The following is a 23619-nucleotide window of genomic DNA, read 5'->3' as shown; positions in this document are numbered from 1 at the left end:
CAGGCAAGTCTAAAGGGACAATAAGAGGAGAGCAAATGCAACATACAGTGTTACGAACAGCTCAGCAGTGTGGTCGACTTTAAGGCAACACACATCAACAATATCTGGTGGATATGTTTTTTTCTGTATATTCTGGTCAGAAATAGGTGTATAATGCATTAATTACATTCAGTTTAAGAAATGCCATCTTCTCAGTGGTGAAATACTTGAGTCCAAGTCCGAACATTCAACCAATATGGAATAACAAGAGATGAATATACAGTACAATTCAACATTACAGCTGGTCAGTGTTGTTTGGGTAACAAAATTGCAGGTTATGTGTTTGTGAATTGGTGAAGGATGAAGACTTGAATGATTAGCTGAAAGTCGTTACCGAGATACAGCACGTGTGTTAGCGCCCTCACTGCACCCCCCTTCCCCAGCCAATCCAGGTCATAACATACCGTAAAAGGGGGCTAAAGTAGGGCACACGACTAAAAACAGAAATGTGTCGTTGGTGGCTTCCATACAAACTGAGTGCTGTGAGCACATACACATGCGATACGGCTTGTCATAACTACGTCAAAGTCGGAAATCTAAACAGATTTTTTTTCTTTTTTTTCTTTTTTGCTGTCTGTCAGAGAACTAAATTCAACCTTGTTAGTCTGGATTTCTCACTTCTGAAACGCTCCATAGAAATACTAGTTGTTGTTTCTCCATTATGGATCATCTTAATGTCTGATGTTTCGATGCTTGTTACTCCCTCTCCTCAATATCATCTGAGCACTGCAGTTTCAAGTGTGTCTATAAAATTCCAAAGCCATTCAAGACATACACACTTGACTGGCAGGCTGCTTGTCTCTCTCAAAGACTTGTGAATAATCTGCTGTCTCCATTTGGCTGCAGTAAATTAGTCTAAAAGGCTGATGGATGTCATTTTATGGATAGCTTTGATTCCTTCATCGTCCAACTGCTTATTGGGGCCTGGGTGTCTGTGAGAGCTGACTGGGGAGGTTGACATGAGCAAAAACATTCAGTCCCCTTAATGGGGGGACTCCAAAGTGTTCTGGATAATCCCTCCAGGGTTTTTTGGATTGATCATGGGGCCCCTTGTTGGGTGACCGTGCTAAGAATACCTCTGACATAAGGTGTCTTTAGAGGCTCCTCCTTGAATCATCATTGTATCCTGGTTGAGGACTTTCCCTGTCTGTGATTTTTGGAGCATCATTGCCTGGTATGGTCTCCTAAGACAAACATCCCAAGAGGCAAGACAAAAAGCGATTCAAAATCACCTTAAATTATGAGACTGGGAGGCAGCCATTCACCTTGACTGGACCAGAGAGACCAGGGCTTTCTTCTGGAGCCATGCACAGTTAAGGAACTTGCTTCAGCTAGCACCTGGTGAACAGGCTTCATCCCACATGGCTCATATGAGCATGACCTGCACAAACAATGGAGAGCCTACAGGTTAACCCCCAGCTGGGTGATTTATTCTGGGAACTGGATAGATGTGGAGACCTATGTTTGCTATCACCAGGCCTGGTATACTATTTGGTTGATTTGTATTTAATGTGGAGAAAATGCCTTTTAGCAATCTATTTAAGGTAGTCTTAATTCGCTGAAAATGGACTTATGTCTTATGTATTGATAAAGAAGGTCTGGCAAGGATGTGACTTGATTCTTGTTCTGTTTTTTTGTTCAATCCATCTGAGTCAGCAATACCACAAGATACTGCATCCTCCCATTTACTGGCCACGTACAAGCTTCGAAATGCTCTGGCAGCCGCTAACAATGAGGTTAAACTCAGCTTTTAAAATATTTCCGGGTCCTTAAAACCAAATCCAAACAGATTACATGTGCCATGACAGATCCAATTATGCAAAAAGAGAGTTGATGCTTTTTAGCATTCATGTGAAACAAAGAAAATGTATTGTTTCTCTGGTGCCATGAGCTTTTTAACAAAACATAATTTTTCTCATATTTGTTGTTGACTGAAAACAATTTCAGGTGTGTGAACATAATGTCACAGTTAGCATTGCTAAGGTGTAGGTTGAAATTCAAGAAAGGGATTTGCAAAACGGTGGAAACGTGAAGCGTAAACAAAAGAATAAAAACAATATAAATGCTTTGAAGTCCTTCAGAGTTCCCCTTTGTTACCATAGATTGAAGTTTGGTCTCTGTGTTTTACAGCTGGCTTGACTTTAACTTTATACTTGAGCTCATAATGGCCTCACGCAAAGCCATTAGTCAGCCTGTCCATAAAGAGAAAAACTGACCTCCTGTCAGTCACGTACAATTACAAGACCATCTTTATCACACATTGTACACTTGTATAAAATAACCGGCCTTTAAGGACCATAATCAGTCATTGAAAATTGCAGTTGGTTTAATTTGGCTTGAGTGGGCTTATACACCAAGGGTGATGGTGGTCCAATTAAGGGAATGAGAATATACTCTGAAGATATTTTCTTAGTTCCCTTTTATTCGAGTGAGTGAGTGAGTGAGTGAGTGAGTGAGTGAGTGAGTGAGTGAGTGAGTGAGTGAGTGAGCCATGAAGATAAATGTTTCAGCCGGCGTTTCCCAAGTTGTGTGTAGCCTCCAGCTGAGAGTTGGCTGTGATTAATTGCTTCATCTGGGCTACTAAAGGTGTGTGCACGCCTGCCAACTAAACAATAGTTCATCTCAGAGGCACTGTATGAATGCTCAGCCCTTTTTTTATGAAAAAGAGCTAAAACACTGAGCATTGGTGCGAGACGTTGTCTGACGCTGAGTGATAACCAACCACTTGATTCAGAATTGGCTGTCACAACAATGAGTGAGGCACATGCCGGCAAAGCCATTAGAGAGAACCGTTTCCTGAGATTTAGGGTGGATGAAGAGGATACACAGGGTTCAAAATGGCACAAACAATTTCTTTTTAAGTGCGCACTTGGAGCATAGATTATTGTTCTCTATGGTGACAGCACCTCTACGTGTCTCCTTCTGATCAACAAACATGGGAAGTGATTTTAAGAGCATTTTTGGTCTAGCCCAACTTCATTCTAAAATGATATGTACCGGTAGTTGTTTTTCTTCCATTTCTGAAAGACGGGAATTTTGCAAATTTTGTTGTAGTATTGCTATTATTATTAGTAGTAGCAGTAGCAGCATTAGTAGTAGTAGTAGTAGTAGTAATGTGCATTATCTACCTGGAACCTGGACTGTTCGCCAGTTAGTCACATGGCCACATTTAGAGACAAACAACCATTCACTCTCGCATTCAAACATTAGGACAATTTTAATAACCTAATTTAGTCATGCTGTGCATTTCATAGCGCATTTGACATTTGCAGACAATTCTTTGCTGATTTTAGGTGATTCTTGAAATGTTTAGGGAATTTCTAGCTTTTTTTATGTACTTAATTGCAAGGCTACTCAGTGACTGTACTGTTGTTCTCAGAATAGTCAAGGGATTATTAAATAGGTCAATTAGGTCTTTTTTTGTGTGTCCTCTTTTACGGAGTCTGATCAGTATACAATGCATGCTGTCGTCATTTTTACGATACAGTAAAAATAGTCATCATTAAATGACCTAGAGTCATTTAATCTTTATTCAAGAGGAACTGGGACCATTTGGTAAACACTTGAAATGCATATACTTTAATGCATATACTCCACTTTTTTGTGTGTGTTGCTCTTGAGCCACTTCCTAATTTTCATTTTTATATACAAGGTAGCACAGCCACACAGTGGTTAGCTCTCCCACTTCACAGCAAGAATGTTCCCTGGTTTGATTTCAACTGGATTCTTTCTGTGTGGAGCCCTTATGTTCTCATTGCTATGTAGGTTCTCTCCTTACTCTTTTCGAATGAAGACTGAATGGATGGATGTTTTTTATATGTAGCCCTGTGATACTAGATACCCAGTCCAAGTAATACCCGACCTCTCACCCCGGTGCCAACCAGGATTGACTCCAGCTCCTTGACACCCTATAGACAATGAATAACTGAATTTAATTTTTTTATGTTATATAGTTAATCTGTATTTGGTTAAAAGTTCGGGTTTTCCTTCATCTGACATTACATGGACATCCAGTGTAGCATTTTGTCGAAGTCTATACAACCGGGTTACGTAATAGAATTATACTACATTAATGTAAAATAGAATGATCAATCAGTTTTACATTGATCCTGTACACCCTGCTGACGGTAAACTTATATTTACCAATATTGGACTCTCAGAAATACAGTGTCTGTCATCGCTTGTAATTACTGTGAGCTTCAAGGAAAGAGTGAGTGAAATACACCAATTGAATCAAATGTTACAATTGATGCAAATGTGAAATGTCAGTGCATGATTTCTCATCAATATATCAACGTTTAGTGAATGCATTCAAATGTAAACTGACTGTGTTGACATTTATCGCAGGGATTGTGGCTGAATTACAGAGATTGTGAACTTTGCGTTCTGTTCATTTATGGTGTCATCCAAATCATCACTGTATGTTTTGTACAGTGATCACAGTTGGGATTTGCATTCTCCCTAATGATGTTCACTATTTACGGGGGTCCTCATTCCTCTAAAGTCAAATGAGAGATCTAATCGCAGGCTTAAGACCTGGGCAGAACGGCAACTGTGGATTTTGTGCAGCCTCAGGGCGGCACGAGCCGGTGTCTCCCTGAGCCAGCTTCGGGGGAGTACGGGCCACTGTCTCCCTGAACCGGACTTGGGACTGGCTCAGGGAGTAGTAGCTCATTGGTAGAGCGCATGCTTCGCATGTATGAGGTTCTGGGTTTAATGAGAATGAGAGGATAAATGCAGAGAGTTAGGTCAGGAGGGCCATCCAGTGTAATACTTTTGCCAAAACCAAACATGTGAATCAAACCTAATAACCAGATCATACCGGATCAGTTGACCAACAACCATCATTGGCACTGATGACCCACAGGGAACCAATAGAAACTGGGTTACGGTAGGTCAAAGAAGGAGAGGAGGAGTGAGTTAGAGGAGAAGGAGAAGCTCTTGAATGAGCTAGAATATCCCCAGAGATGAGAGTGGAAATTGGAGCAGACTTCAATGGACATGTTGGTGAAGAAAACTGAGGGGATGAAGAAGTGATGGGCAGATTTGGTATACAGGATAGGAACCCAGAGGGAATAATGGTGGTAGATTTTGCAAAAAAGATGGAAATGGCTGTAGTGAACACTTTTTTCCAGAAAAGACAGGACCATAAGGTAACTTACAAGAGCAAAGTTAGGAGCACGGCAGAAGACTCCATCTTGTATAGACCAGGTAACCTGGAAGAGATCAGTGACTGCAAAGTAGTTGTAGGTGAGAGTGTAGCCAGACAGCATAGGATGCTGGTTTGAAGGATGACTGCTGTGACAAGGAAGATCAAGAGGACAAAGGCAGAGCAGAGGACAAAGTGGTGGAAGTTGAAAAAGTAGTGTTGTACTGTTTTCAGGGAGGAGTTGAGAAAGGCTCTGGGTGGTCAGCGGGAGCTTCCAGATGATTTGACAACTACAGCGTTATCAGGGAGACAGGTAGGAGAGTACTTGGTGTGTCATCTGGTAGGAAAGTAGATAAGGAGACTTGGTGGTGGAATGAGGAAGTGCAGGAGTATATACAGAAAAAGCAGTTAGCAAAGAAGAAGTGGGACACTGAGAGGACTGAAGAAAACAAAGGAGTACAGGGAGATACAGTTCAAGGTAAAGATAGGGGTAGCAAAGGCAAAACAAAGGGCATACGATGCTTGGTTGGACAGTAAGGAGGGAGAGAATTATCTGTAAAGGTTGGCGAAAGAGAGAGATAAAGATGGAAAGGATGTACAACAGGCTAGATTGGTTAAGGATATAGAGGGAAATGTATTGACAGATGCTATAAGAGTGATGGGAAGATGGAAAGAGTAGTTTGAAGAGCTGATGAATGTGGAAAATGAAAAAGAGGCAAGGGTAGAAGAGGTGACTATTGTTTACCACAATGTAGCATGGATTAGTATAATTGAAGTGAGGAAGGCATTGGAGAGGATGAAGAGTGGAAAGGCAGCTGGTCCTGATGATATACCTGGAGGTGTGGAAGTGTCTTGGAGAGGCAGTGGTAGAGTTTCTGACTAGACTATTCAACATGCCTGAAGAATGGAGACGAAGCGTAATGGTGCCCATTTTTAAGAATAAGGGTAATGTGCAGAATTGCGGCAACTATAGAGGGATACAGTTTATGAGCCATACAATGACGTTACGGGAAAGAGTAGTGCAAACTAGACTTTAGTGCAGAAGTCAGCATTTGTGAACAGCAGTATGTCTTCATCCCAAGAAAGAGTACCATATATTCCGCACCATAATGCGCACCGGATTATAAGGCGCCCCTTCATAGAATGGCCTTTAAAACTTTTTTCATATATAAGGCGCACCGCATTATAAAGCACATAGAATAGAAGCTGTAGTAGTGGCTGGGGTTGCATAATGAATCCACTAAATGGAGCTACGCTAAAGGGAATGTCAAAAAAACAGTCAGATAAGTCAGTGAGCTTCATTAATAGAATACAAACCAATGATCTGATAACTGCTTTCACTCCCAAAACAAGTTAGTGCATTCACAATACGGTACCCTACATACTGGTAGGTCTTACCAGTATTTGCGCCGCCTTCATTGAAAACAATGTATTTCCAACTCAGTTAGTCACAGTTCAAAGCGTTTCATAAAATTAAAGCACCAAGAAGGACTGCCTCTTAATTCATTGATGTTAAGTTTGCGTGCTAGCACTGTTGCCTTCATTCGAATAGTGACTGTGGTAACACTTCTACTTCCTGCTCTCTTTTCAACAACCCACTGTTAAAGTTTGTCCCCCATCTGTAGCCATCTCGCTTTGTTCCCTCGGAAACTGTTTGGTCTTCTTTACTTGTTGCAGGTCATCTTATCGATTCCTCCACTTCCGCACCATTGATTTGTTAATGTTGGGATTTCATGGTGCTGCTCTATTCCTATGTTCTACTGCATAACTGATAGCCTTGAGTTTAAACTCTGCGTCGTAACTGTGTCTCATGAAAGGAGACATTTTTAGGTCTTTATACACACACACACACACACACACACACACACACACAAATGGAAATGAAAACGCATGCTTCGCGCAGTCATATCCCAGCATGCACCACACGCTACTTCCTCTACGGGAGAAAATGGAGTCGGCGTGCTGCCTCCTGTAGTTGCGAGACCTCTTGCGGCTCAATATTGATCCAGATTATAAAGCGCACTGTCAGTTTTTGAGGAGATTATAGACTTTTAGGTGCGCCTGATAGTGCCCAAAATACGGTACTACAGATGCAGTATTTCCTTTGAGAATGCTTATTGAGAAATACAGAGGCCAGACGGAGCTGCATTGTGTTTTTGTTGACCTAGAAAAATCATATGAGAGGGTGCCAAGAGGGGAACTCTGGTATTATATGAGGAAGTCTGGAGTGGCAGAGAAGTATATTAGACTGGTGCAGGACATGTATGCTAGCTGTGAGACAGTGGTACGGTGTGAAGTTCAAGGTGGAGGTGGAGGGATAAGGTCTGAGCCCCTTCTTGTGTGCATTGGTGATGGACAGGCTGACAGATGAGGTTAGACGGGAATCTCCATCGACCATGATGTTTGCAGATGACATTGTGATCTGTATTGAGAGCAAAGAACAAGTTGAGGAAATCTAGGAATGTGGAGGTATGCTCTGGAAAGGAGTGGAATGAAGATTAGTCGCAGCTAGACAGAGCATATGTGTGTGAATGAGAGGAACCGAGGTGGAACGGTGAGGCCACAAGGAATGGAGATCAAGACGGGGGATCTCAGGTACTTGGGATCAAGATGAGTTGAAGATGCTAAGATTTTCTTTGGGAGAGACCAGAATGGATAGGACCAGGAATGAGTCTGTCAGAGGAACAGGGCATGTTAGATGTTTTGGAAAGAAGGTCAGAGAAGTCAGACTTGGTGGTTCAGTCATGTACAGAGGAGGGATAGTGAATATATTGGTAGATGGATGCTGGAATTGGAGCTGCCTAGCAGGAGGTCTCGAGGAAGGCCAAAGAGAAGATTAATGGACGTCGCGAGAGAGGATATGAAGGTAGTTGGTGTGAGAGAGGAGGATACAGATTAGTGTTCGATGGAGAAGGTTGATTTGCTGTAGTGACCCCTGAAGGGAAAAGCCGGAAGGAGAGAAGAAGAAGAAGAAGAAGAAGAAGAAGAAGAGGATTTTGTGTGTATCTCCCCCATCCAAAATGTCTTCGCTTGCTTCTGTTCAGAAGAAATACACATACTAGTAAGGAGCTGCGTTTGCTTGTCCCCACTACCATGATGGAATAATAATGAGTTTTACTGCAAAGTATTATAAACAGAATCAGTACGCCCTTCCTCAATTATTTCTTATTTCTCCTTATCACTGGATGACTTCTTGTCATTGTCTGTTTTCTTTTTAAAAAAAAATGGTTCCTGATCGTCAGAAATATCATTTGTTTTAGATAATTTCTTTCTGGCTTTTACATCGGCTGGCAATGAAGTGCACCTCGAAGGTAGCATGTAGTAAATGCAATCAATATATCCTTCCGCTGCTGTCATAGTGGCGGTAGTCATATGTGGACAACCTCTCCTATCACGTTGAGAGCCTTCTATACAGAGTGTCGTCCCTCTCGTATGACATCCTGTCCTCCAAACACACACCCTTATCACTTCCTGTTCAGCTCTGAACGCTGACGGATAGCGGGGCGCCGCATCTCTGTCTCGGCCTTTCAGGTTGACGGTGAAGGGCACGCAGCACCTCTTCAGGGCAGACTTACGAGTGTCTTCCATTGCTCGGCGTTAAGGGCACTGTGGGATCAGAGTAGAAGTGACAGGTTTAATAAAGCATTCTGTGGAATGGCCTCACTGTTCTCTGCGGCAGAAATTATTTCTTACACTTGGGAGTTTCTCATTCTGTCCCTGCTTTATGATAATAACTAGCAAGGCATTTGGAAATTAAAAAATTGAATGTTGTCAGTGAGTGGCCAGAGTTGATGTAGAAGGTGAATTATGATTCATTTTACAATTCTACATTCAAAAAATAAGTAAATCAAACAGATAACCCAGTTAAACCAAACAAAAAACTTTGCACAATGACTTTGTATCAAGAAGTAAATTAGGTTGCTGTGCACAAAACAATATAAAAAGTCCCATTAATACACCTTGATCAATTTAAATTACTTAAAATTGTTGATAGAGGGCATTGATGACACAGGTTTAACACTGCTATAAAAATGTCCTTATTTGAAAAAAATATATATTAAAAGTGGTTTATTATGAATAAATAAAAGTAGAAAATGTACTGCAGCTGATAATAAATTCACATGAAATTTGAATGCTCAGCTGCAGAATATTCCCAATTTTCAACTACTGCTTGTTAAAGCTATTATTAGTTTTGAGAGCAAAGTATTTTTTTTGACTTTTCTTTCTGAAAAATTGAACGATCAAGCAGAAATTCCTCCCGGTGGGTCCAGAGATCAGCGTGACAGGAAACTTTGTCAAGGTAAGCTTTCAAACATTTTGATGCGGCAGAGAAAGCCAATGCCAAAAGTGGTTCTCGCATATGGACCCCCAGCTCAGAGGCTGGAACACAGCAGGACCTCCCCATCATTGCATTTTGCCTCTTGTCAAATGACAGCTGGCAGCACCCCTGCTACCCTGAGTCAGGATGAAGTGGTATAGAAATGGTATAGATAATGAATGTAACAACTGTCTTAGTAACATTAACAATAACAATTTTAAAGATAAAGAAGAAGAATGCAATAAAATAGTCCGGGCAGTGTGACGCAGGAGCTAGAGCACTTGTCTTTGGAACTGGACAGTCCTCGTTCGATTCCTGGCTCCATCTAGTGTGTTGAAGTGTTTACATTACAGTCATTTAGCAGACGCCTTTATCCAAAGCGACTTTAAAAAATTGCAATTCAATAACCGAAAATCCAAAGTACCAGCAGTCGTTATTCAGAAGTCACCACTCTGCCAAATAACAGTCTCAAAACCATATACACACTTACATTCATTTCTTCAGGTTTTTTTTTGTTTGTTTTTTGTTTTTTTCGGGGGGGGGCTAAGTGTAATTAGTGGGGTAGTGCTTGGTGAAGAGGTACGTTTTCAGATCATGGTGGAAGATTGGCAGCGACCCCGCTGCTCTGAGCTTTTCCGGGAGTTCGTTCCACCACTGAGGAGCCAAGACCGAGAAGAGCCGAGACCGGTTCGATAGGCAGCCAGGGGCTCGGAGTGATGGGGTGGACAGTTGCAGAGTGGTGGCAGATCGGAGGGGACGGGTAGGGACATGTGGCTTGACCATATCCTGATGATATGACGGGGCTGTCCCATTCACTGCCCGGTAGGCGAGCACCAGGGTCTTGAACTTGATGCGGGCGGCTACCGGAGCCAGTGAAGGGACATAAGAAGGGGGGTTGCGTGGGAGAATTTGGGACGGTTGAACACCAGGCGGGCTGCCGCTTTCGGAATAAGCTCCAGAGGCCTGATGGTCACCGCTGGGGCACCGGCAAGGAGGGAGTTGTAGTAGTTTAGCAAGACACTGAACCCTTAACTGCTACCCTGGTGCTGGTCGACAGCATGCCTAACGCTCATGGCTCATCCATGATGGGTTAATTTCAGAGAACGAATTTCCCCATGGGGATTAATAAAGGATAAATTATTATTAAGGTATTTTAAATGCATTTTCTCTTTTTTCAGAGGTGTCACTCATTCATGTGTTAATTCATTTATTTATTATTAATTTTCCAAAAAATCGAAAACTGTCTTCAGTCAGTTAATATTTCTCGTGGTATTTTTGTTCGCTTATTGCTAAGCAACCACCATCGAGGGCTTCTAGGTTAAGAGCTGAGAAACTAACCATCAGAAATGAATTCATCAGATCAATGATCATTTCAATAAATTTGCCATCATTGAACTGAACAATTTTACTGTGACAATATGGTATGTCCTCCTTTGCAAACTATGTTCACCTGTTGTGGAGGGGATTTAGTCTAAAATAAAGTGGCCCAATGACCCCACACAGGAAATTTGCCTACCTGTGCTTCCTGTTTGGCCACTCTACACCAGGACTGTGATTGATGCATGAGTCTTTTATTTATTTATGTATATGTCTCATGATTTTGACATGTAGTCAATTTACTGGAGAATAAAATAGGGTTTAACTGTAATCTTTTCGAAATCTTCTTGTCTTGACAACTGGACTTGAATTTCTTCACTCTAAGACTTTTCACCCCTCATCTGTGAAGAAGCCTTTTGGAAGACGAAAAGATTTCGACAAGAATTCTCCATGACCTGGATGACTGAGAACCTGCACGTAGATGTTCGATTGTAATCATTGTCATATTAATAGAAAATAGCAACTTCCACCGACAAGATTTGTTGGGGTGCATCACGGTGTTCCAATGAAATTGTATTATGACTCACAATGTCTGTGCCAGTAACCAGACCTAAACTATAATTAGCATAAGGGCTGATTATAGATTTTCTTTTCCTTTCCATTCATTCTCAAGCCCCAGCTTTGCAAACGTTTCCTTCCACTGCCATGCCTTCAGAGAACAATTCAATCAGCCTCTCTCTGCATGTTTCCCCGTGACCTTCTCAACCAATAAACCACTGCCCACTTAATCATATCTAATCACTTTTCGTGTCAACAGATCCCTATTTCGAGCTGTTGATGTAAAATTCTTTCTAATATTTACTTACCATAGAAGAATGACACCTCAGTGGAAAAAAAAAAGACCACAAATTTTTCTGTTGACCATCGCAGGACTGATTTCTCTCCATTTCACTAGCATGGATTTGACGGTTTACTGGAGCTTTTATCTGCTAGCCAAGTCTGATCAGAGATTTAATTCATCTTATATAGAGCCTGTTGTCATGATGAATCACCTCTCAATTTCAGTATGGAAAGGGAAGCAGAACACTTGGTGTGCTTGATGGGTGCCTTATTTTCTGTCAGACTGGAGACGACAGGAATGGTGACACAAGAGCAAGCCCAAATGAACTACCAATACCCCACCTCCATACAATTTTATATTTTTTTTACCCAGCTTGCCATGTTTTTCAGTCACTGTTCAACAGTCTGTCAAATAGATAAATCAATAAACAGAGTAATTAAGACATTACAAATCCAAGACTTGGTTGTGTTTCGGGGGTTAAAAGGACAGACAAGAAGTTTTTCCATCTTTCACATTTTTATACATCTCATCCGGAAATATTCTGTATACATCTGTTATATTTCCATTTGAGAGCTATTGAATGGAACGTAATTCAAATTTAAGTAGTTGATGCTGCCACTGCTACAACCACCACTGACAATAATAATAATCATCATGAAAATATGACAATATATTATAATAATGCTTGTTAAATGAATAATGTTGGCTGGTTATATGTAAGCTGACATGTTATAACTCAGAATGTAACATCCTTGAAAGTTGTATCCATGGCAGTAAACCCTACTGAAGACGTCAGGTATTCTTCCGATTCTTAGGTAAAGTCTTAAAAGCCAAGTGGATCTGTGACACCGAGAATATCTCTCTCTCTGCTGGAGCCACTTGTACCCGTCAATTCTCAATCAGTGCCTCAAGAATTCGTCATCCCGCCTATCAGACTCCTGAGTGTTTAAGGTTATGAACAAAGCTAAAAATGATATATCTTAAAAAGGAAAAAGGGAGGAAGAGGCAGGGTCCTGTGTCTCCTTGAATAAATGGTTGGACACCCAACATGAATATGGTAATAGATGTGGTTTTACAATGTAAATCAAAGAATCCAGTGGAGAGCCAATATCACAGGAGGGTCAGAGGCTAAGGAGGCACTCAGATGATTCACAGTCAGTCTATCAATGTGCTGTTTGTCCTACTCAAATGACTTGTCTAATCTCCCCTTGCCTCATTAAACCTCATCCCTGTCATTGGCCACAATTATTAAAAAAGGGAAGAAGTAGAGAGGGCAGGGAAGAGTGCTATTCTTTTTTTTTCTATTTGTCATATCCTCCTCCTCCTCTTCCTGCACGTTACGGGTGACATGATGAAAACCAGGGCCCCGGCAGCTGCAGCAGCCACATGTATCTTGCCGCACCCTGGATGCCCCTGGATGTCCCTGGATGCGTATCAAAAATGGACCTGGGGTCAGCCGGGTAATTGGACAAATGCGGTGGCAACAGAGAGAGGATTTTGAGTAATATCTAATAATGAGAGACTTCTCTCCAGCTGCTGTCGCTCCGGAAAAATGGACAAAAATAGTCTGATTAGTACATGGCTGGGATTTTGGAAACACTTAATGGCAGAATATATTTTCAAATGTGGGTGGCAGGTGAAAGTCAGTTCAACAATTTATGCCTGCTATTGTCATTTTCTGAGTGTCTAATTAAAATTCTATATTCTAAGTTAATACGCTCGATAAATTGGATACTTGGGGAGACGGTCATCTCATTGGTTTTGTCTTACCCCGAGTGTGATGTCTGAAATCAAAACTGTGATTTTAAATTGCAAAGGCTATACTGTACCTTTTTCCGCTTCCATATTTCTCTCAACTGTATTCATATGGCATAAATAAAGTGGGTTTAATCACAATACCTGCAAAGTCAAAATCACCTTGTGACTGGAATTTTGTCTTAATTACAATTATTTTGTCCCAATTAAAATTAACTTAGAAAGTGAATGAATGAATAAAATGATAAATTGCATCCCATGAAGTGCATTTTGTTTATTTGCGTTCATACATAATGCACCCATCATTTGTGATGGGTGCATTATGTGCATTATGATTCGATATGGCTAAATATTTTAATGTGGTCATAATAATTCTTATAATGAATTATAATAATAGCACAACTACTACTCATAATAATTATAACATTAGCTGTAGTACTACATACTTTGGGAAATATATATATATATGTATATATATATGTATGTATATATATATATATATATATACACACACACACACACACACACACATATATATATATATATATATATATATATATATATATATTCTTGCATCGAATATATCTAGATGGATGTCCCAGCCTCCGGATCCTGTAAGTCATCTGTTGTTTCCAGTGGTTTTGAATATAAAACAGCGCTCTGAGTGTCCACTTTGACACCTCCCTGATGTTTCCTGCAGTAGTGCTCTTTTTAACTGGATTCACCAAGCATGCTGTCAAACTGCCTTAAGTTCCACCTGAGCCAGGAGAGCAGGGCATTCCCTCAGTTTTCAGGGTCTTTTCATTGGCTCCCTGGTTGAGTCTGAAAGTGGTGCTAGTGGTCCATAAATCACAGAATGCTACATCTAAGATGTGCTCAAAGAATCAAAAAGGCTGGGTTGTAAATAGACTCTGGTTTGCCGGTTGAGCCCAGATTTCCATGTTCACACGGTGAGAAGGGATTTATCAAAAAGAAGTTTGAGAGATGTCTTTGGTCCAAAGGTTGTTACTTCTGTAGATAGTTCTTAAAATCGTATGGCTGTGTCATCTGCAAAATATTGCATGTAAAATCCCCTGTCTAAAATTTGTCAGAACCTGCCAAAATATTGAATGAAGGTACATGAAATTCAACAAATTCAAAAGGAACTCACTAACAAGATCCATCCCCTGAGAAAATACCAAAATATGTTGTTGAGAAAAAAATTGCTGTTTAAAAAAAATAAACAAAATCCACCTGAAAAAAATCCTTGCCAGAGACTAGATGGAATACAGAGGATACTGATTTCACCTTGCAAAATAAGCTTCTTCTGCTTCTATTACCTGATAAAGATAAAAAAAGAGCCTGACTCATGACCTTCAAGATGATTTTAAATGTGGCTCAGTAAGTTGGTGTAATCAGTATCATTGACAATCATTGATAATGATCACTCTTGGCACTTCATTTATTCATTAATTTGTTTTCAAGCACACCAAACTGCTTCAGCTAGGTGCTACTGCTACGTGTTACCCCGAAAAGGGGTGAATTGTAATTGCCAGCCCTATTGGTGAATATCCCTCACTGTCTGTTCGGAGCCTCCTCCCCTGTGTATCAGTAGGTTGTTATCACAGGACGTGATGATGCGCTCCTCCTCTTACACTCCTCCTCCTTTCATCACCTTCCCTCTCACAGTGCCATGAATCAGCCTGGACAACAGTTGCTGCCGACATAGAGGTCACTCCACCTCTCTTCACGTGTACTTCAGCCCAGAGGATGCTTGGAATGTGTCGTGGGCGCAGGAAGTTCTTGGCGGCCTCCCTCGCCCTGCTTTTCATCCCAGCACTCACTTGGCTCTACCTGTCCGTCGGCAGCTTTCAAGGTAAGAGATCGTGGCTCCAGAGTGAAACCAACAGGTGTGTGTGTGTGCGTGCGTGCGTGGTCGTGGTTGTAGACTTTTTTTGAAAATATCCAAAAGATATATTTTCAGCTAGATCAGATTCATCAGGATTGATGATACATATTGTGAAGGAAACCTTGTGAAGTTGTTTTTTTAGGTTTTTGACGGTAATATTCCAAAAGGGTCCAGTACTTGACGTGAGTACAGTGCTCACAGAGCACATTTAAATGTTGTAGGACAGAATGTTATACACTTGAATAAATTTATTAAATTTCTGGTAAATTTAATTACCAATGTGATTTCAAGCTGTGGAATCTCCAATTCTCCTTTTCTTTACAGAATAAAATATATCTATATTGCAGTCAAAGATGTCAAATATAATAATTATTTTATCTGTTTTAAAAATGCCAATGTGACTTTCTAATTTCCTAGTTTTTTTTTAATGTACCTTGAATTGTTTAACTTAACTATGCCAGATACAACTTAAAATTCAGTAGGACAATTTCATCCAAAATGAAAATATATAGGGATAAGAATTAACTGCTCAGAGAAGGAGAAATATTCTGGTGACTCTCAGTCACCTTTAAAAATGAGCTATTCTTAGGTATCAGGGGAATTAACAACTGTGACGGTAAATGACATGGGGGGGAAATGAAAGAAATCAAATCATTCTGGAAATAGGGATTAAAGGGTTAAATCAAAGTACTCCATATTTGTGTTTTGCACTCCATATAGCAAACAGAGCTGAAAGTATCTATTTATTTATGTTAAAATTTTTTGAATAGTTTTTTTTTTTTTTAATGTCTTGTCACTTATTATAACAAAACAACTAAATACATACATAGACAGATAGGTAGACGGATAGGTAGATAGGTAAATCTGCTGATAAATCGATCTAGGTTTTTGTCAGGACTCCAACTTCTTTCTCTTGAATTTTCCCATCAGTTGACTCCAGGACGGTCACTCTGCCATGGTAACAGGTTTACAGAAGAACCCATCCAGAAGCCGAAATTAAGGGTTGAGCCTGTGAGATCCGAAAGTGTGTAGATTGTGCCCCTGCAACTTGCTCTGCAGAAGTCTGAATTTTTTGATAAGCTAGATCTGAAGATTATTTGCTTTTAACATCACAAGAAAACAGTAACCCATTTATTATTGTCATTAAGGAAAATAAAGCGTCAGGATTTAACTACATGGTATGTGGTTACCTTGTATGGCTAGGCTGTATAAATAAAATATTGTCATTAGTATGATATTACTACTAAACTCAGCTATAACTTTAAAGTTAATTGCAATATTTTTTTCCTCATGTATCCGAAAATAAAATAACATAGCTAAATATATATATTGGAAGATTGCCGTTTGGCTTCCCAGCTCCTCTCTGTCTGTATGCAAAAGTGTCCTTGGGTAAGACACTGTCCACCGCGTTGCTCCCTATGGCGTGGTTAGCATCTTGCATGGCAGCTCTATCGGTGTGTAAGTGTGTGTGTGAAAGGGCTGAACACAATCTACAGTAGTGTAAAGCGGTCTGTAAGAGGAGACCATTTACCACACAAATATTAAATTTGTGGGTGGGAAAGGTTTGGGGGCATTGTAAAATGCATATCTAACTAATGTATTTGTTTTATGTATTATCAATGCACCTTTTGCAGGTTATTACCTAATAATAGCATGGGTGTTAGTCTTATAGGTATATTACCACGGCACTACTGTGTTGTTCCTTTGCTCTGATATAAAACACTTTTTACTGAGCTGACTTTTAAAAGTAGATGAAGGGAGTGTGGGTAGTGGTGTTATAGTGCAGGGCAGTGCTGGTCAGAATAACCTCAGCAATCGTCTACAAGGTGTCGTCAAATGAAAAATGCTACACCTGTAACAGCATGATCTTTTGTACTTTTTCCAGATTTTCAGGACTTAGTGAAGTTTATAGATGTTTGTGATGAGATCCAGGCAAGACAGACATGATAATTATGTAAAATCAATTTTGAACCAAAAAAATTGATCTTTTGTGTGTTTGTTTCATTATAGAGTCACATTTTCTCTGTTGACTTAAAAGGCTTTAATTTGATAATCAGATAACATGTCACCGAACTGATATTGATGTTTTAGAGACAGATTCAATTTTGTGGTTGTAATACTTATGACTCAGGAGCAAGAAGCGGGGTGATGTTTAAACGCCCACGTGACCCATCCGGACACAACTTTAATCACAAGACACAATGGCTTATTTAAACTGAAGCTTTAAACACAGTTGTGCCAAGTTATCTTTCCATTTGAGTCCCAAACGGGGGAAAAGAAAACACGGTAGCGCTGTAAAGGAGACGTGATGTCAGTGGTTTGGAATTGATGACTTTTAACTCTTTATTCAGTTATTGATCAAGGAAAATCACATATCTTTGTTAATTCCCTGATACATGTCTCGATCTGCCTTCTTTTCTCACTCTCAGGTATTCTCTTTCTCATTTTTAGTTTAGTTTTAAAACATTCCCTTTGCATTTTAGACTATTTTCCCCCTCATTATTTCTGTCATTTATAGTAAGTACTGAAGTGGTTTTAGAAAATGTTTTGCAGAATTATCTATGTACTTGGTCACTCATTTGTTTATTCATTTATTGTTTATTTTTCCATTTTTTTCAATGTGTCTTTTATTATTTTTTTACCTTTGCGACAAACTTTGTTAGTTCTCTTATGAAGTACTTGAAAAAAAATTATAGTTTTTATTTGAACTAAATTTATTATCTGTCTGACAGAAAATAGTCTAAGAATATATGATCAAACTGTAACTAATTGGGGCATTTTGTATGATGATCATTACATTTTTTGGTATATTTATTTGAAAGTAATGATTATTTGAATATTCAAGGACTGGTCTCTATCAGAAAATGCTTATCTGAAAAATCAGCACTTGATCTAAGTCAGGCTTAATTGAATGGGGCCAAGTTTTATGTTTACAAGTGTGTGTTCTGACCACTCAGCCTGCTGTTTTTGTCTCATCTGAATAAAATCAAAGTAGTTTTTTGCCAGCGTCTAAATTCGACACTAAAGAACAAGAGCAGATAAATATATGTACAATGAATGAAGACAAAAGTGTGGTTAATCAGAGCCCCCTCCCCACTTTCCTTTATAAGCTGTTGTATTAATGAGTTACTGAGGCCTGTCCAAAGTTGATTACTTCCCACAGACAACGCAGTCCTGGAGTGCTTGAGGCCATTAAATGACTGACTCACAGGATTGAAGTCCTGTGGTTGAGTCTTCGTTAATTATGACTCAGGGTCACAACCATTGGAGGATGTATGTTCGATAACATTCCAATAATTCAAAATTCACCAGGGTCTGTAACGTAATTTTCGGATTAGGCTGAAAATTCCTTACAGTCGTGTGATGTTGTGCATGTATACATGCATACGTGTAAAGTATTGTGACTTGCGAAAGCAGTGACTGCGGTGGAAGCTGTGGCTGAAGGTGAAGCCCAAACATTTAAGATGGGAACAATATGGCTCAGCCTGCTTTTCACATTTCCCTCTCCAGGTCCATCTCTGCCCTCGTTCCGCCACTTCCGTCTCCATCTTGACTCTCTTCCTGCGTTTATCGGTCTTGACAGAGTGAAAGAGCCGAGAGACCCACTGGCCCAAAGAGCTTTGTCTGGATGCGCTGCTACATAGAACAAATCTCCAGAGAAAAGATTTACAGATTTCATTAGGATAGAGGGTACACTCATTCCAACAAGTTAGGCTTATTTGTTTGTTCATCTATTTTTTTTATTCAACCCTTTTTCCTGTTGCTTAAATCTTCATAAAAACTTTGGACCATTACCAGAGAATGGACAAGAACTGAGAATTAATCCCCATCTCTCCATTCATGCATTCATCTGTCTACCATCTGTCCATCCATACAGGTTGCTCTATTTTGTTCTCCCTTTTTCTTAATTTTTTTTTTACACCTTATTTTTCCCCAAACGTGTCCTCACCATTAAGTAGAATGAGCAGGGTGTCTCCTCAGCCAGGATGGATACAGTCAAAGACCTCGGTACTCCATCATACCGCTCTGTAAACCTGCGCTTGTCGAGGCAGGCCAGTCCTCACACCCAAATAATCTCTGCCCTGGCGCAGTCAATGGCAGCACATTCATTAGGCAGCTATACTGTTATATAATTAACTTTAATTAGTGGTAGCTGATATAATCAGTCCCCAGAGATAGTCGCAATTTTAGTGCCAGCAAACCTGATATCTCCTTGGGTTACCTTAATAATTTGTTTATTACATGTTAATAACTTGAAGCGGGGACAGAAAAATTACTTAAGTGTTTTATTAGATTGAGAATGGAAGCCATCTTACCACCAGCTCGGCCTGCTAACCGCTGCATTTCATTTTGTCCCTCAGCAAAACCAAAGGATCAACAGCGAGTTGAGATTAAATTTTGTAACTGCTACTATTTGTGTTAAATGGGTTTAATCTTTAAACAGTAAAAATGGTTTTCAGTTTCCATTTGCCAGAATATTAACAGCATTGTTCAAGGTCATATGGTTAAAATTTGTAAATTTAAGTATGTGGACTAAAACAAAATATTCAGGATTTTTTTTTTTTTTTTTTGTAAAAAGGAAACCAGAAAAGCTTTTACTTAAAAAAAAGAATTCGCTATTAACAGTATAAATATTAAAACTTTTCAGTTATCACTACAACAACCACTAACATGCTTTTCTAAAGACAGACCTCAGTGAAAACAGTAGGCTGCTACTGAAAATGCCTTCCCCTCAACAAAAAAAAAAAAACAACAAAAAAATGCCTTAGTTTTGCATTAGGTTTGCATTAGTTTTGCATTTAAAATTGCATTAGATGATGATAAAGCTACTGCTATGGGGTCTTGTTTTTTCTCAAAATTGAGAGATGTTAAATTATCCATGGTTCCAACAATTAACTACAAAACTATAATGCTTTATTATATATAACATTTTGAAAGGTCCTCTTATTTCCATGTTGAAACAGAAATATAAGATGGAAGAAAGTTTATGACAACTGTTTTAGGGAGCTGATGTTCTTTAGAGATTAGAGATCCAGGCCCTTTTTATAATGTTTCAACAAAATCTCAAGGTGTTCAACTGCTCTTGTTCGCTTCTGAAAGAAAGCAGTTTATTTGCTTTCATAAGGTAACCTTAGCTGCACCTGCCATGCCAAATTGAGATTAATGGTCCTGCAGCGTGAGCTCAGGTCAGTGAGGAAATTCTGACCAAATAAAATATCTACAGAGAGAGGGACACACAATTCTGACGTAGGAGGGCTTGGTGATGATGTAATTTCGAGACAGACTGTCAGAACGGGAAAACAGTCACTTCTTTTGCTCTGGCAATACATACGAATGGATTTCTCTGCATATAAATTCGGAGTGCATAAAATATCCCGGCATTTAAAATATTCAGTTGCAGTTTTCTTTACACATTAGTTAGCGAAGGGAACTGAGAAGCACACAAGCAAAGCTCCCTGCTGCGGAGAACGTGTTTCATCTTGTTCAGACTGAAGATGTACCTTGTCTCATCCCCAAATCAGACCTTCATATTCTGTCTGCACAGCTGTTTGCAGTTACTCAAAAAACATTTTTTATGTCTTCAAAGATCTGCATAGGTTACTATGGTAACTGCCTGAGTCCAAGTAATTATTTACACTAGTGTAACAGCTAAAGAGCAAGACTTTGAAGTGAAATATGTCCATTCTCTCTTATCTCCCAACACACCTCAAAACCCCTCTGACCTTTTCTGCAATATCGGTTCTGTTGCCTATGATAAGCTAACTTTGCTTTGCTTCTTGGGTTTTTTTGCCCCCTTTTAGTCTGGGGGACTCGTTTCAACTTTGGCGGGGCATTGTTAGATTTTCCTTTGGTTTGCTTTAACATTGTACTTCATCAGATGCACCAAATCATCCAAACAATAACATGCAGTCGTGGCAATCGCTCAACTGAAGCGGTAATGCATCTTGCAGCTGGCTTGCCACTGGTCAATAAACACTAGAGAAGAAGACAATGAAGAAACCAACTGTCAGTCTATTGGACAAACACTGGCTACACTAGCTTATTCAATTAGCGGGACAGGTATTTTAAAAACGTATTTTAAAAACCTTAAGGGGAGATTGTTCAGCTGCGTGTAAACCCACTGGAATCCATTTGAGGATTCTTACCAGCCCACTTTACTGGACAGTCCAAGAAAACCCATCAGGGTTTGTTTCCCAAACAACAGTAGTGTGAGTGTGACTTTATGGTAATTTTCCGTGCTGTGATGCACTGCTCACACTTTACACTTTAAAAATAATATTCAAATGCTAACAGTGTCAGGATCTAATTCTATATAATTTTTCAGTCACCTCAATACCTGGGTTGGATTAGACCTGTAATAATAGGTCTGTTATTTCTATCATCCACTATAGCCAGGATTAACAATTGGAGGTCTACTGGTTGATTTTTTTTCTCTATGATTTTAATTTTCTAATTTTGGTATATTAGCACTTGTGGGAGTTCTGAGCTGCAACACCTGACCTAAAGGGTTTCCTAACCATGTCAATGAAGAGACAACGTGGCAAGGCTTGTGCAGAGTAGAGACACGTTTGACTGCTTTAGTGTCTAAGTATTGGTTGTAACTTCAGCATATAACTACTATGAATCTGTAATTACATCGAACGTGGGGAAAGATTTTTTTGGCAAACATCATAATGGTAGCCGTTGCCCCTTCGCAGCTGGAATGCTCCTAGAGCCTTTCTGTGTAGAGCTCTGAATTTTCTCCCTGCGCCTGCGTGGGTGTCATTGTGTGTCCTCCCACAGTAAGTTATTGTCTATAAGTGTGAATGGGGAGTGTATAGTAGAATGTCTCTATTTGTGGTTTTGTAATTGATTGACAGACGATCGACCAGAGGTGAACGCTGCCCCTTTCCAACTGTCAGCTCCAGCCCCACCACAAACCTGCATGCAAGTTAATAGGCCAAGAAAGTGATGTTTATATCTTTGGCATAAACGTGTAACATCAGATCAAGTTTCCTGTGCTGTGTTTCGAACAACAGATATTGCTTATCTTTTTAAACTTCTTCATGCATCCAGACTCCAAAGCCTTTTCTGTCTTTGAAATATATCGTATGATCTTCTGACTGTAGAATAAGCTAGTAGGAACCTTGAACTATAAGAAAAGAAAAGAAAAAAACTATGATAAACATAACACTATGACAAATGCCCGATTTGGGCTAGCAGTCTTGAAAAACCCTCCGTGCTCTTAATTTTCATGGTCAGTGATGCCAGCGGGAGCCATCATTTATTTTTTGAATCGTGATGTTGTGTATTTGTGTCAAAAACAGATTTACTGGCCAAGGTTCTTCTCACTGCTGAAACAACGAGCTGATATTTAGCCCCCCCTCTCTCCCCATCTTTTGATCCATTTAATCATTGAACTTCCATGCGGAGATCTAGAAAGCAAAACTGAAACCAAAAAAACCTGCATGGCATCCCTTTGTACCGTCACTTACTCATCAGCAGAGTTGTGTCCTCTACGCTGTTTGTTTCTTGACACTGAGTCAATTGTAGTTGGAATCGTCCTTTTTTGCCTCAGCTCAAGCTCATCAGTCACAGCGCTGACGTTTACATCACAACCACCATACAGGGGGAGCCAGTAGGAATAGTGAAGAAGTACCGATACCTGGACACATTCCTTGACAACCTCCTGAAGTTCATCAAGAGATCATCAGGAAATGTCCTTAGTGGCAGTACCTGCTCTGGAAGTCGACGTCATTTGATGTTAGCAGCACAATCCTAACCACGTTCTATTACTTACATTCGAGAACATAATGACCTTCTCCTTCACCTGCTGGCTACATTCCATCACCCAACATGACAGGAATCGCCTGGAGCTCTACGTGTTCTTCTGCTCCAAAATAATTGTCCAACCCCTCAGACCTCTCTCTTCCTTCCCTCTTATCTTGATGTGATACAAGAGTTGGAGGCTTGAGGCTTGTGCACCCAAATATAGTATACTTAAAAAGATTGTAGAAGATATAAGTACAACTTAGAGTTTGAAAAGCCCAGTAAAACCATCTAGTCTAAAATGCAGGAGCTCAACAATGATTGTATTCTGAAAATTACACATGAGGTCATTGGGCCACTTTTACTTTAGTTATTATTGGTACTATTGTAAGTAATTTTAAGAATCGCTGCCATGAAACTATGGATCCCAAAATGCAGTATTAGTCTTTTTACCACAGAGTAATCTTCAGACGTTTTCGTACCATTTAATAAGTGTTTCAGGGCCGGCGATCATTCATTTGAAGCATTAGCGAATTAATATACCGGTGAAGACTGTTCCTGTG

General features: G+C 39.8%; 1 protein-coding gene across 1 annotated transcript in view; it reads left to right on the top strand.

The window, feature by feature from the left end:
- large1 (LARGE xylosyl- and glucuronyltransferase 1) overlaps positions 1 to 23619 on the top strand; it is a 131621-nt gene that overhangs the window by 23189 nt on the left and 84813 nt on the right. The window contains exon 2 of the mRNA XM_086146750.1: positions 15088 to 15274. Coding sequence (XP_086002876.1) covers positions 15169 to 15274 — 106 coding nt within the window. The 5' untranslated portion in view covers positions 15088 to 15168. The remainder of the gene's footprint in view (positions 1 to 15087; positions 15275 to 23619) is intronic.

Source organism: Fistularia commersonii, chromosome 5, assembly GCF_037954325.1.
Source record: "Fistularia commersonii isolate RoL2024-O1a breed Wild chromosome 5, RoL_Fcom_v1.0, whole genome shotgun sequence".
NCBI classification, from domain to species: domain Eukaryota; kingdom Metazoa; phylum Chordata; class Actinopteri; order Syngnathiformes; family Fistulariidae; genus Fistularia; species Fistularia commersonii.
The sequence above is the reverse complement of the archived record's forward strand: the minus strand, read 5'-3'. Positions and strand labels throughout refer to the sequence as shown.